The sequence below is a fragment of the Triticum dicoccoides genome, chromosome 1B (genome assembly GCF_002162155.2).
Source record: "Triticum dicoccoides isolate Atlit2015 ecotype Zavitan chromosome 1B, WEW_v2.0, whole genome shotgun sequence".
NCBI classification, from domain to species: domain Eukaryota; kingdom Viridiplantae; phylum Streptophyta; class Magnoliopsida; order Poales; family Poaceae; genus Triticum; species Triticum dicoccoides.
This window is the reverse complement of record NC_041381.1, coordinates 685,670,497-685,683,284: the sequence shown is the minus strand read 5'-3', so window position 1 is coordinate 685,683,284 and position 12,788 is coordinate 685,670,497. Positions and strand designations below refer to the sequence as shown.

The 12,788-nt window shown below is 49.2% G+C and overlaps 1 protein-coding gene across 1 annotated transcript; it reads left to right on the top strand.

Moving 5' to 3' along the window:
• The first annotated feature begins 5,071 nt into the window (after positions 1 to 5,071).
• On the top strand, positions 5,072 to 8,584 carry LOC119349673 (iron-phytosiderophore transporter YSL15-like). The gene is made up of 8 exons (XM_037617757.1): positions 5,072 to 5,183; positions 5,295 to 5,802; positions 5,898 to 6,067; positions 6,388 to 6,485; positions 6,623 to 6,757; positions 6,875 to 7,064; positions 7,176 to 7,293; positions 7,395 to 8,584. The coding sequence occupies exons 2-8, from the start codon at positions 5,406 to 5,408 to the stop codon at positions 8,324 to 8,326; spliced, it is 2,040 nt and encodes a 679-aa protein (XP_037473654.1). The 5' UTR covers positions 5,072 to 5,183; positions 5,295 to 5,405; the 3' UTR covers positions 8,327 to 8,584.
• The last annotated feature ends 4,204 nt before the right edge of the window (positions 8,585 to 12,788 follow it).

The window sequence follows — 12,788 nt, the reverse complement described above, 5'->3', positions numbered from 1 at the left end:
GAGGCCGCGCGGCTCCGTGGCGTTGGGGGCGGCTCCGGTGGCGTCGACGGCGCACGGCTCTGGTGGCGTCAACGTCGGCAGGAGACGGCGGCGAAGTGGGGCGACGGCGAATCGGGGAGACAACGGCGGGGTGGGTCGAGGGATTTGGGGGAGAAGTGGTGGCCGGGGGGAAATGGTTTTTTGGTTAAGTCAAATTTAGCGGTAGCGCGTTTCGCAAAACGCGCTATAGCTAAGATAACTACAGCGGTTTTCACAAAATGTGCTGCTGTTATAGCTATGTAATTTTCTTCCATTTTTTCTTTTCTTTTCTGTTTCTATAGCGGGGGTCTAGGACACGCGCTGCAGCTATGTTAGCTATAGCGCCTCTTACAAACACACGCTACTGCTATGCCTTCCTTCGTTTTTTCGCTTTTTCAATTATTATGCTTTACATTTTATTTTTTCCTTTTTCCTTTTTTTATTTCTTTCATTTTCATTTACTTTTCTATTTGTTTTTCATCTTATTTTATTTCCATTAGTAGTAGCGCTCTTCGTAGGAAACGCGCTACTACTTATACCCTAGCGGTAGCGCGCTTCTTCCAAGCCCGCTACTGCTATGCGTATCCTATCATTCTACCAACGGGAATATTAGTAGTAGCGCTTTTGGAACTACACGCGCTGCTGCTAAGGGTGTATCTGTAGCGCGTTTTTTCCTCAATCGCTACTGCTATCTAGCACTAGCGCTCTTTTTTAACCCGCGTTGTTGCTAAATTTCTGTGTATAGGCTTTTCCCTAGTAGTGATCTCTTCTGGAATTCAGGGGGGGAACAGGAATGCCCCGGGAATCTCTCATCTATTGTTTGCCGATGACTGCCTGCTATTTTTCAAAGGGTCTATTGACCAAGCGTTGACAATTAAAATATTTTTTCCACTTATGAGAAGGGAACATGCCAGCTACTGAGTCTGGATAAATGCTCTATTATGTTCGGAAAGAAATGCAGTATGGAAGTCCAAGTGGTTGTTATGGTAATCTTGTGTATCACTGTTGAGGGGTTCGAGGATAAATATCTTGAGCTGCCCGTGCCGCAAGGGCGAATGAAGGCTGGAACATTTCAATCTACTAAAGAAAAAGCACTCAAAATTTTATCGAATTGGATTGAAAAATATGGGTCATGTGGGGTGAAGGAAATGTTGATTAAATCTATTTTGCAGGCTCTTCCGGTGTACGCCATGGGTATCTTTAAATTTCCGGCATCTCTTTGTGAGGAATTATCACAGATTACAAGGAATTTTTGGTAGGGTGATGAGGAGGATAGGAGGAAGACCCATTGGCTGGCTTGGAATAAATTGACAAGGCCTAAAGGTGAGGGAGGCATGGGTTTCCGTGACCTTAGGTTATTTAATCAAGCTCTCCTAGCTAAGCAAGCTTGGAGATTGATGGTCGAAGAAGCACTCCTGCTGCTGATTACTCCTCGTTGTCGGGTTGTATCAAAGCATGAGACCATCAAATCGGCCAACTGAATAAGGCTAGTCGTAATGGTAGTTTCATAAGCGGTATCATGCATGCCAACTAGACTTTTTGGATAATGTGGCATACAATTAAATGAGGAAAGAGAGGATGTGGTATCATATCATGATACTGTATCATATTAAATATTATACTATTTTGTGTCATGCATGAAAATTAATAATGCATTACGAAAATAGTATCATACACTAGTATCATATGCATGATACTAATATATGATACTCTCCATTACAACCAGCCTAAATTCCTGCTACTGAAGAGAAAACTGCAGAAGAGACCACCAAATGTCGGATCTTGATTGCCGCTGGTCGGAGAAGAACTCCTGGTCCTGATTGCTCATGAGCTCTTCTGCAGCTCTCCTCGACTAGCCAATCTGGTAATGTTTTGTTTTAGGAACAAAATAGGAAGAACAACTGCCTGTATGGTTTAACAATTGTTTGCCACTGATTTCACATTTTAGGTCTAAAGATGAAGATATTTTTATCTATTAATAATCTCAACACTGAAGCAAATAAGAAATGCAAATATCAAACCTAATAAGCTCCTAAAACCGAGCTTTCTATGCCATTACAACAGCTTTTCTTTGGTAGTTTTTTTGACCTAACATTTTTGCCCCTCCAATCCTTGCTACACCACTGTACTATACTATATATAAAATGAAATTATTTCTAAATGTAGAAATAGTATCGTCAACACATGCCCATTTCCATCCCGAGTAATCAAATATAACGTGCCCCCTTGCACCCAACAATATATTATACGAATTGCTTACACACCATCACTATTCTCTCTCTCCACAGCTGTTTACATCAATTCTAAACAAAGGGCCCTTGCTGCTCAAACTGAAAGAAACTGTGTTTCTTGTCATCTTGTGTCCAAAGTCAACAACAATACAGCTGTACTTCTTGCCACAATCATCGTCGCACAAGCAGGGTAAAGCGGCTTGAATTAGGCGTACTGTTCTCCTCTATCTTAGAGCATCTCCAGCAGACACCGCATTTCCAGCAAAACTGTAAAATAATCGCCGTTTTGCCGTTTCGGGCCGAAAAAACGCTGCCAGACTAGATGCCGTAAAAGTGACCGGCCTGCAAAAAGATTTGAGGGGCGCCTCCCCTCCGGAACTATCAAAAAGGCGTTTGCGCAGTCGACCCGGCGGCGCCCTCTATCCCTAGATCGATTTGGCGGGAGGGACATTTCACCGCGGCAGTTCCGGCTTTCCCCCTCCCCCGCCGGCACAAATCTTCACCTCCCCGCTCCGGCCGACCTCACCGCGGCCTCCAGCGAGGCCATGGACACCCCGACCCCACGCTCGTCACTTGGAAGTAGGGTTAGCCAAATCGACGGCGGGCGGCACCGCGGTGGATCTCCACACTGGCGATGTCGTTGGCGCGTCCGAAGCTTCCTCCGGCGTCATTCCTCGCAAACGGCTGGGCAACGTCATCGTGCAGGGAGGCGCGCCCGCTCCCGCCGCCACAGTAGCCTCCCCCAAGAGGGGCGCTCGCACTACAGCTCGCGCTGCCGCTTGCCCTACCGTCGCCGGTAACATTGGTGATACCGAGCTGACGCAGCCTGTGAGGAACGTCGTGGCAAAGCGCAAGCGGGCGCCTGCAGCCAAGAAGGCCGCTGGGAGTTCTACGCCCGCCCCCTGCCGCCGCCCACCGCTGTTCGATGAAATGCCCGCAAGGTACGTCCGCCCCCACCGGTTTTGATTGCCGCCGTTCGCGTTTTAGCTCAATAATTTGGGGACTAAGCGGATCTTTGTAGCTCCGACTATGTGGCTCTCCTCGAGGAAAACGCGGTGAACATTGAGAATGCACCCCTCGGAGACTATGGATACGACGAGATGGAAGGCGGGGTACACGGTGGCGGTGATGAAGAGGATGAGTTGCAAGAGATTGAAGGGGAGGTCTTCTAGGCATCGCAAACGGCAACATATAGCAAAAGGTCGAATAGCTATACCCAAATAGAGGATGAGGTGTTGATCCGAGCTTGGGAGGCCGTGTCCCTCAATGCCATCCACGACACCGACCAAACCAGGAAGAGGTATTGGCAAAGGATAGAAGACTAGTTCTTCCGGTTGATGCCAAGGAATGTTGAGCCGACACCGCGCACCTATAGATCACTCCAAGGTCAGTTGGGATCTGATCAAGGCGGCGGTTAGCCAGTGGTGTGGATGCTTGGAGCAAGTGTACAATGCACCTCCAGGTGGCATTAATAAAGCCGACTGGGTGAGTGCTTTTTCCTTAATCATATTGGTGACTATGTTTGCAAATGATAGTGCTTTGACATAGTTGCTTTGGTTGTAAGATAAAATTGCAGCTGCGAGGTATAGGGACATGCCGGCATCCAGGGGCAAGCCCTTTGCATTCGAGCATTGTTGGGCATTGCTTAAGAAAAGCGAGAAATGGAAGGTGAGGGATAAAGAAGCACCATCGAAGAGAGGTACCTTCACCTTGTTGGATTATGATGAAGATGATGGAGGGAGAAACAAGGGTAGGCCGGATGGCAACAAGAAGGCCAAGGAGAATATGAAGAAGGAGTCCGACGCATCAAGTTTGAGAGACAAGATAGATCATATGGTGCACTCAAATGAATTGATGGTTACCATGACTATAGAAGCAAAAAAAAAAGTTGGCAATGAAGAGGTCTCAAGAGAAAGAGGAGAAGTGGAACCTAATCAAGGAGGAGAAGTTGCGCAAGGCAGCCGTGGAAGAGGCGGATAGGTTGCGCAGGGCCGCAATTGAGGAGAAAAGAGCCCAAGCCGAGGAAACCAAGGCTCTTGCCAAGCTCATTGCCGAGGAGAACAAAATCATGACCATGAACCGTAATGAGATGGATGAGCTAATCTTGAAGTGGCATGATTTGATGAGAAAGGGGATCTTGGAGCGAAGGAGGATGGCCTCCAACGGTGGTGTTCTTGGTTCTGCCGCAGGCAAAAATGGACCTGCAAACTCGTTTGCCGCGGCCCTCATCGCAGGTTTGCGAGCTGGCGGAATGCGGTGTCTGCTAGAGATGCTCTTATCCCGGCAAAGCACGTACCTTACCAATTCCAAGCTGTGGAAGGAACATTTCTCTCTCGTTGGCTTCCTACGAGTTGTACAATGTTATTTAATCATCACATTATTGTCCCCCTAGTGCACATTATTCTCTCTCCAAGTCCCAACAACCGTTAGCGTGGCCCAGATCGACTGCCGCCACCGCTAGTCTTTCTGCCATATTTCTTTCTTTATTTGAGAATCCATAGTCAAACTACTCATAGTCATAGCCAATGAAAATGGCAACCAGCTTCTTTCTGGATACATCATTAACAACGAAAAAATAACAAGATTGGGATGCAACCAGATGTTAAAGAATTTGGGTTCATCTGTACTTGGGCGGTAACCTTCTCCTGCCAAGAGAATTAAATACTTCAACACACAAGAAAAATGATAGGGGCAATCCTCTAATTGGCTTATACTACTAGCTAGATATAGGAAAAAACAAGAGAGTGGACTTTTCCCAATGATTCCTCACATAAAACCATACCATCGGCAATCACTAACATCACGATCTCATCCCCAGCTTGGATTGTCACAAAACAGAGCGTGACCTTCCCCGGAAGCTAGCTTAGTCTCGAGTGTTTCTCCCTGTTCTGCAGCACTAGTCGGCCGAGCGGTGTGGTTTCTTATCTCGTTGAGGTAAGCGATCTTGCATGTTAAATTCTTCTGCCGCGCTGAAATGCTCCAAATTGGGTCATTCTGAAGAAACGTTTTTTTGTACTCCCTCCGATCCGAAATTCGTGTCGCCAGTTTGGGCTTAGTAGGAATTTGTACTGACCAATTGTTGTTTCTACGACACTTAAATCGGACCGGAGGTAGTATCTTTTTTCTTCCTGCAGAGGCAAGGAGCAGAGAGTGGGCATGGACGTCGTCGCCCCGGACCGCATGCGGATTGCGCCGGAGATCGAGAAACACGAGGCCGCGGAGGGCGACATGGAGTCAGACCCGGCGCTCGCCACGGGGCCACGCGAGCACGAGCTGGAGCCCGTGGGGCGGTGGCAGGACGATCTGACGGTGCGCGGCATGGTGGCAGCGCTGCTCATCGGGTGCATCTACACCGTCATCGTCATGAGGATGTCGCTCACCACCGGACTAGTGCCCACGCTCAATGTCTCCGCCGCGCTGCTCTCCTTCCTCGCGCTCCGTGGCTGGACCAGCTTGCTGGACCGCTTCGGCATCGTGTCACGACCCTTCACCCCACAGGAGAACACCATCGTCCAGACATGCGGCGTGGCCTGCTACACCATCGCTTTCGCCGGTTAGGGCCATATATATCCTGCCATGTCTTCCTACTAGTATCAGTTAGTACTAGCTTTGCACTACCAGATTGGCTATTTGAGTGATGCATTGCAGGTGGGTTCGGGTCAACCTTGCTGGGTCTAAACAGAAAGACGTACGAGCTGGCCGGCGACTCGGTGGCCAACGGGCCGGGGAGCTACAAGGAGCCAGGGATTGGCTGGATGACGGCATTCCTCTTTTCTTGCTGCTTCGGTGGACTCCTCACCTTGATTCCCCTTAGACAGGTACAGCTTCTTTTTTAAATTGAATGCATAAGAGATTTGAGTGAGTTTGCTGCTCGGTTGCCTCTCGCTTCTTTATCCTCCTGTTTGTGCACGTGTACTCCGTTGCTAGGATTAACGCACACAAAAAATTAGATGAATGAAATAAAAAGCAATAACAAGCAAGCAAGCCAAAAATAGAGTTGGATTGGAACCTCTGCTGCTCTAATTCCTCAAAAAGAAAAAAGGAAAAAACAACCAAGAACTAGCAACACCATATTATAGAATTGTGCCCGGGCGGTTCATCGGTCTTTGTCACTAAATACGAAACATCATGTTTTCAGGTATTGGTCGTCGACTATAAATTAACTTACCCTAGTGGGACGGCAACTGCAGTTCTTATAAACGGCTTCCATACCACCCAGGGAGACAAGAATTCAAAGTATGTATATTTGTATATATTCTGACCACAGGAGTTATGCCCGTCGCGTTGTTCTTTGAGACATTAAGTTGAACAATATGGAGTGACTACTTGATTTATACAAATGAATTAATCTTTCCTTTACATCCATGATATAGGAAGCAAATACGTGGGTTTCTGAAATACTTTGGGGGTAGCTTCATATGGAGTTTCTTCCAGTGGTTCTACACCGGCGGCGATGCTTGTGGATTTGTTCAGTTCCCTACTTTTGGTCTCAAGGCCTGGAAGCAGACGTAAAATCCTTTTCGCAATTCTGTTCCTCATTGTCGATCGCCATAACGATATGTTTTGTCAGATTTGTGGTGTGCAGCAGACTTTCTTAATTAGTTCGCCACGTTTTGTTTTGTCAGATTCTTCTTTGACTTCAGCATGACATACGTCGGCGCTGGGATGATTTGCCCACATATAGTAAATGTTTCCACCCTCCTAGGTGCAATTCTTTCATATGGAATATTGTACCCACTCCTCAGTAAAAACAAGGGTGATTGGTACCCTGCAACTGTAAAAGAAAGCAGCATGAAAAGTTTGTACGGCTACAAGGTACTTATCAATTGTAGCATAATCCTTTTTCCTTGGTGGCATTTTCCGTTAATTAATAGCAACAGCAGTCATAGTTTATCTTCAGTAGTAACAATTTTCTTCACCATCCAGGCCTTCATATGTATCGCTCTTATCTTGGGGGATGGACTCTACCAATTCATCAAAATTATTAGCATCACTTTTAAGGGCATGTGTCAACAATTTAGTCGTAAGCATATCAATAATAGAGGTGAGGACAGAAGGACAACATAAATACAGTACATTTGTTCTTCGACATTTTCCATTTTAGAATTAATTATGTTGTTCTAATGTTGAGTGGATGAATTACAGCGAAAAATATGGACAATACGGTCTCACTCGAGGATATGCAGCGCGACGAGGTCTTCAAGAGAGGCAATCTCCCCGCTTGGATGGCATACTCTGGGTATGCCGTGTTAAGCGTCGTTGCAGCGATTACCACGCCAATAATGTTTCGACAAGTGAAATGGTACTACATAGTTATAGCCTATGTCGTAGCCCCCGTGCTTGGATTCGCCAACTCTTACGGCACAGGGCTTACTGATATCAACATGGGGTATAACTATGGGAAGATTGGTCTCTTCGTCTTTGCGGGTTGGGCTGGCAGGGACAGTGGTGTCGTTGCAGGCCTTGTTACTGGTACATGTGTGAAGCAGTTGGTTCTTATATCTGCAGATCTGATGCATGACTTCAAGACGGGTTATCTAACAAAGACATCACCAAGATCCATGATGGTGGCACAGGCCATTGGTACGGTCATGGGCTGCATCCTTGCTCCCCTTACGTTCATGCTCTTCTACAAGGCATTTGATATTGGCAACCCGGATGGTTACTGGAAGGCGCCGTATGCATTGATATACCGTAATATGGCAATACTTGGCGTGGAGGGGTTCTCGGTGTTGCCGAAGTATTGTCTAGCACTCTCTGGTGGATTCTTCGCATTTGCAGCACTCCTCAGCATCGCAAGAGATGTCATGCCACACAGATATAGCAAGTATGTGCCCATACCCATGGCCATGGCAGTTCCATTCCTTGTCGGCGGGAGCTTCGCAATTGATATGTGCGTCGGAAGTTTGGTGGTTTTTGTCTGGAACAGGATAAACAAAAAGGAGGCTGGTTTCATGGTCCCTGCGGTTGCATCCGGTTTGATATGTGGGGATGGAATATGGACATTCCCTTCTTCCATACTTGCCCTTGCCAAGATTAAACCACCAATTTGCATGCAGTTTACACCTGCACCCTAGAGAATCATTTCGTTCAAGAATGTGGGGGCAAATACACAACTGAAGATTTATACTGGGTAGCCAAAGATACATTGTATTTCCATAGTGGTTTGCCGTTTAACTTTATTTGCACCGCGTTGTTTTTATTCGAGGTGATTTAGTATGTGAGCTATCTAGAGATGATATATTGGTGTGTGGTTTACGTCTTGTGCATAAATGTACATCTGATGGGTGGTGTATGTGTCTACTGAATTGATGTGAATAAATGATACAAATGTAGTGGATTATTTGGATAACTTACTTTTTCCTGGTACTACACGACCCATAAGGTATAGCTTATGTATTGTACTTATTGATCACTGGGTATTTTGTAAGCATGTATAAATGGAAATCCGATCACTTTGCACATAAGTGTCCTTACAAACTGGGGTGGGGACTTCCGCGCATGGCGTACTTGAGCGAGGCCAATAATGGTCCATCAGGCCTTCATGGTAGGTGGTTGCTTCCATCATTCACGAGTAACAGACCATGCGGCTAGAGGAAGGAGTTGCTAAGATCCTACATTTCATAGACTTTCATGTTCCTCTTCAGGAATTTCTTTCTCTGATGTGGTGGGTCCGACGGGCCGTGCCAGAAGCGGCGCCGGCCCATGACGATCTCCCACTATAAGGATCCGGGTCTATTGCAACAAAATTGTTTGTTGCAATACATGTTGTTTCGTGGCCTCACCACCCATCAAAAACGATCCTCATATCAGGAGTTGGGAGTCCGTTTATCGAAAAAGGCTTTTGCCCCGCTTTATATATAAAGCACTGATCAACAAGCACCCAATACAGACACACGCCATCGCAACACACGCACACACCCAGGGCAAGATACATAGACGCTGAGCGCAACAACACCACCCCTAGCACTACCACCACGAAGAGATGAAGCTACATATGCCGAACCATGTGCTCCAAGGCGGCGCCTTCAAGAAGGGGACGACACCCGAATGCCGCCACCGCCCGATCCAAGGATCAGAGTTTCCCCTGGAGCCGCATGACGGGCAATGAGAGCCGCGACGATGCCTTCAAGAAGGAAACGATCTTCGCAGCCGCCGGTCCGTCCGAAGATAGAACAGGTTTTCACCTCGGCCAACGCTCACCGCCACCGAACGCGCCACACCCCGGCAACCACGCCGCCCACACGGCCATGGTGACCGGGCAGCGCCAAGGCACGGGCTCCGCCCAAGAGCACCGTGCTATCACCACCCGGGCCGCCGCCCCGGCATCCAAGACCTTGACACCACCTCACCCGAGACCCACCGCAACCCCAACGGAAGAGACGAGCGGAAAGGTGCCACCTTTCGCACCCCTGGACGACCCTCAGCGCCGAGACCCCAATAGGCCGACCAGAACTGGCATCCACCGACCCGTCCTGCTGCCCCGAGCGTGAGACGAGCTCGGTCCTGTAGCACCGTGAGGGGGGCGAGGTCAGTCCTGCTGCACCGTGCGCGAGACGAGCTCGATCCGGCTCCACCGTGCGCGAGACGAGCACGGTCCTGCAGCACCTGGCGTGAGACGAGCGGTGGACCGCAGTTGAGAGAGGACCAGCCCTCTGATGAGAGTAGCGCCCGGGCGACGAGGAAATGGATCGAAGGTCGAGACCGTCCGCACGCAGGCGAGCCGACACCGGAGAAGCCGGCCGCTGCCGCATGCAGATTCGTTGAGCCACCGTGAAGCCGCCACGACACCGGGAGGCCACCCGACGGACCTCCCCATGCCGCCGCCCACGGCCAGAGCAGCGGCCACGCCCGGCCGCCGCCCAACCCGCGTCGCTCGGCGAACTGCAAGCGCCGGAGCCACCGGGCACGCACCACCGGAGTCACGCGCCTTGCTGCCCCCTCCCGAAGACCATGGCCACCACCACCCGCATCGACCGCACGGGCGCCACCGCAGCCACCACCAGATCTGCAGCCCCTACGCCCATACAGCCATGCCCCGCCACGAGCGCACCAGCCCGCGCGCCTCACCATGCTGGAGGCTGGCCCAGCCTAGCCGGACACCGTCCCCAGCCCGCACCGCCGCCGCCCGCGGCCCTTGCGCCAGATCTGACGAGGAAGCCCCGAAGAAGCCAGCACCTCGCCCTCCCCACGCACAAGCCCGCGCCACCAGAACCACGCAGCCGTCGCCGCTCCGCCGCACGGCCGCACCACCAGCGCGCTGCCCGGGTCGCCGCCGCGCCGTCCCACACGAACGACGCGCTCCTCTCCGTGGCCCTGCGTCCCGCACCGCCGGAAGCCAAGGAAGAAGGGAAAAAGTCCCTGCCGCCGCCGACGCCAGCCGGGCTTCGCCCGGCGGTGCCCTCGGCCGGTGACAGGGGGGAGGAAGGGTTGGGGAAGGGCTGCTGGCCAGCGACGCCTAGGGTTCGCCCTGCCGCCCGCGAGAGCGGCACGGGCAAGCGAAGGGTTGGGGCACAACCGTGTTTACACTAGTGTGTGCACTGGCCGGGAGTCCGTTTAAAAAACGACCCTCATGACCCCCATATAAGCGGGAAGAGATACTGCATGGGACATTGCAGTGGACTCATCAGCGAAGGCATCACGCGCATGCTCATGACATCTTGCTCATGCATACAGAATGGTGCCATCGTCCGATCGTACATCTACTAAAAGCTCCTACTATTGATTTAAGTTATGACTAGATGTATAGTTTCAGTTAAGTTCATGTCCCTAGCTAGCACATATTCATTTTTGTTTAAGTTGTGACTCGATGCAGCAACAACACATGGTAAAAGAGAAGAAGCAGCTGGCTAATTATGAAGACCAATGACGTATATAATGCAGGTGAGCATGAAGAGAAAGCAAGGTTGTGACTTACCATTGCTTTAAACATTCGAGATTGCCTTGCCGCGGCTTGTATGAGCGCATTTGAAGAAATAGCAGTTGGCCTTGAACCTGGAGTCTTATTAGGACTAGATCTCTTTGAAAGAATATTTTGCAAGTTTGGATTACTATTTTCTTTGTCAACCCTCTTCATAGGTGAAAGGATCGAGAAGAGGTGTCTAGAGGGAGGGTGATTAGACACTAAGTGCCAAAAGTTGCAGTTTTTAATTTCTTTAAGTTGAAGTGGAGTTTTGTCACAAATTTAACAATCACAATACATATCAAGCAAGCATGCAAAGAGTATATGAGAAGCGGAAAATAAAGCATGCAACTTGCAAGAATGTAAAGGGAAGGATTTGGAGAGTGCAAACGCAATAGGAGACACGGATGTTTTTGTCGTGGTTCCGATAGGTGGTGCTATCGTACATCCACGTTGATGGAGACTTCAACCCACGAAGGGTAACGACTACGCGAGTCCATGGAGGGCTCCACCCACGAAGGGTCCACGAAGAAGCAACCTTGTCTATCCCACCATGGCCGTCGCCCACGAAGGACTTGCCTCACTATCGGTAGATCTTCACGAAGTAGGCGATCTCCTTGCCCGTACAAACTCCTTGGTTCAACTCCACAATCTTGTCGGAGGCTCCCAAGTGACACCTAGCCAATCTAGGAGACACCACTCTCCAAGAAGTAACAAATGGTGTGTTGATGATGAACTCCTTGCTCTTGTGCTTCAAATGATAGTCTCCCCAACACTCAACTCTCTCTCACAGGATTTGGATTTGGTGGAAATAAGATTTGAGTGGAAAGCAACTTGGGAAGGCTAGAGATCAAGATTCATATGGTAGGAATGGAATATCTTGGCCTCAACACAAGTGTAGGTGGTTCTCTCTCAGAAAATGTAAGTTGGAAGTGTAGGTTCATTCTGATGGCTCTCTCCATGAATGAAGAGGAGGTGGAGGGGTATATATAGCCTCCACACAAAATCTAACCGTTACACACAACTTTCCAATCTTGGTGAGACTGAATTGAGAAACTCGGTCGGACCGATTCGCAAATCTAGTGACCGTTAGGATTTTTGGTGGGACCGACATGCAACTCGGTAGGACCGATATGGTTAGGGTTAGGGCATAACGTAATCTCAGTGAGACCGATTACACAAACTCGGTGAGACCGATTTTGGTAATAAGCTAACCAGAGAGTTGGTCAGGTAAACTCGGTGGGACCGATTCGCTCATTTCGGTGAGACCGAAATGTTACAAAATGGAGACAGAGAGTTTATATTGCAATCTCGGTAGGACCGATTACGCAAACTTGGTGAGACCGATTTTGGTAATAGATACATAGAGAGATATTAGAATCCCATCTCGGTGAGACCGAGATCCTTATCGGTGAGACCGATTTGCCTAGGGTTTGTGGCAGTGGCTATGACTTCTGATCTCGGTGGCGCCGGATAGAAAGAATCGGTGGGGCCGAGTTTGACTTTTGGTTTCGGTCATATGTGGATGTGAGAAAGTAGTTTAGGGCTTTGGAGCATATCACTAAGCATTTTGAGCAAGAACCTCATTAAGCAACACCTCATCCCTCCTTGACAGTATTGGCTTTTCCTGTAGACTC

What these genes read in the sequence shown, in the direction of transcription:
- LOC119349673 (XM_037617757.1), top strand. Translation starts at nt 5,406, where the DNA reads ATGGACGTCGTCGCCCCGGACCGCATGCGGATTGCGCCGGAGATCGAG. An exon ending in CTACACCATCGCTTTCGCCG is followed by an intron (nt 5,803 to 5,897) that starts GTTAGGGCCATA and finishes GATGCATTGCAG; the next exon opens with GTGGGTTCGGGTCAACCTTG. An exon ending in AAAGTTTGTACGGCTACAAG is followed by an intron (nt 7,065 to 7,175) that starts GTACTTATCAAT and finishes TTCACCATCCAG; the next exon opens with GCCTTCATATGTATCGCTCT.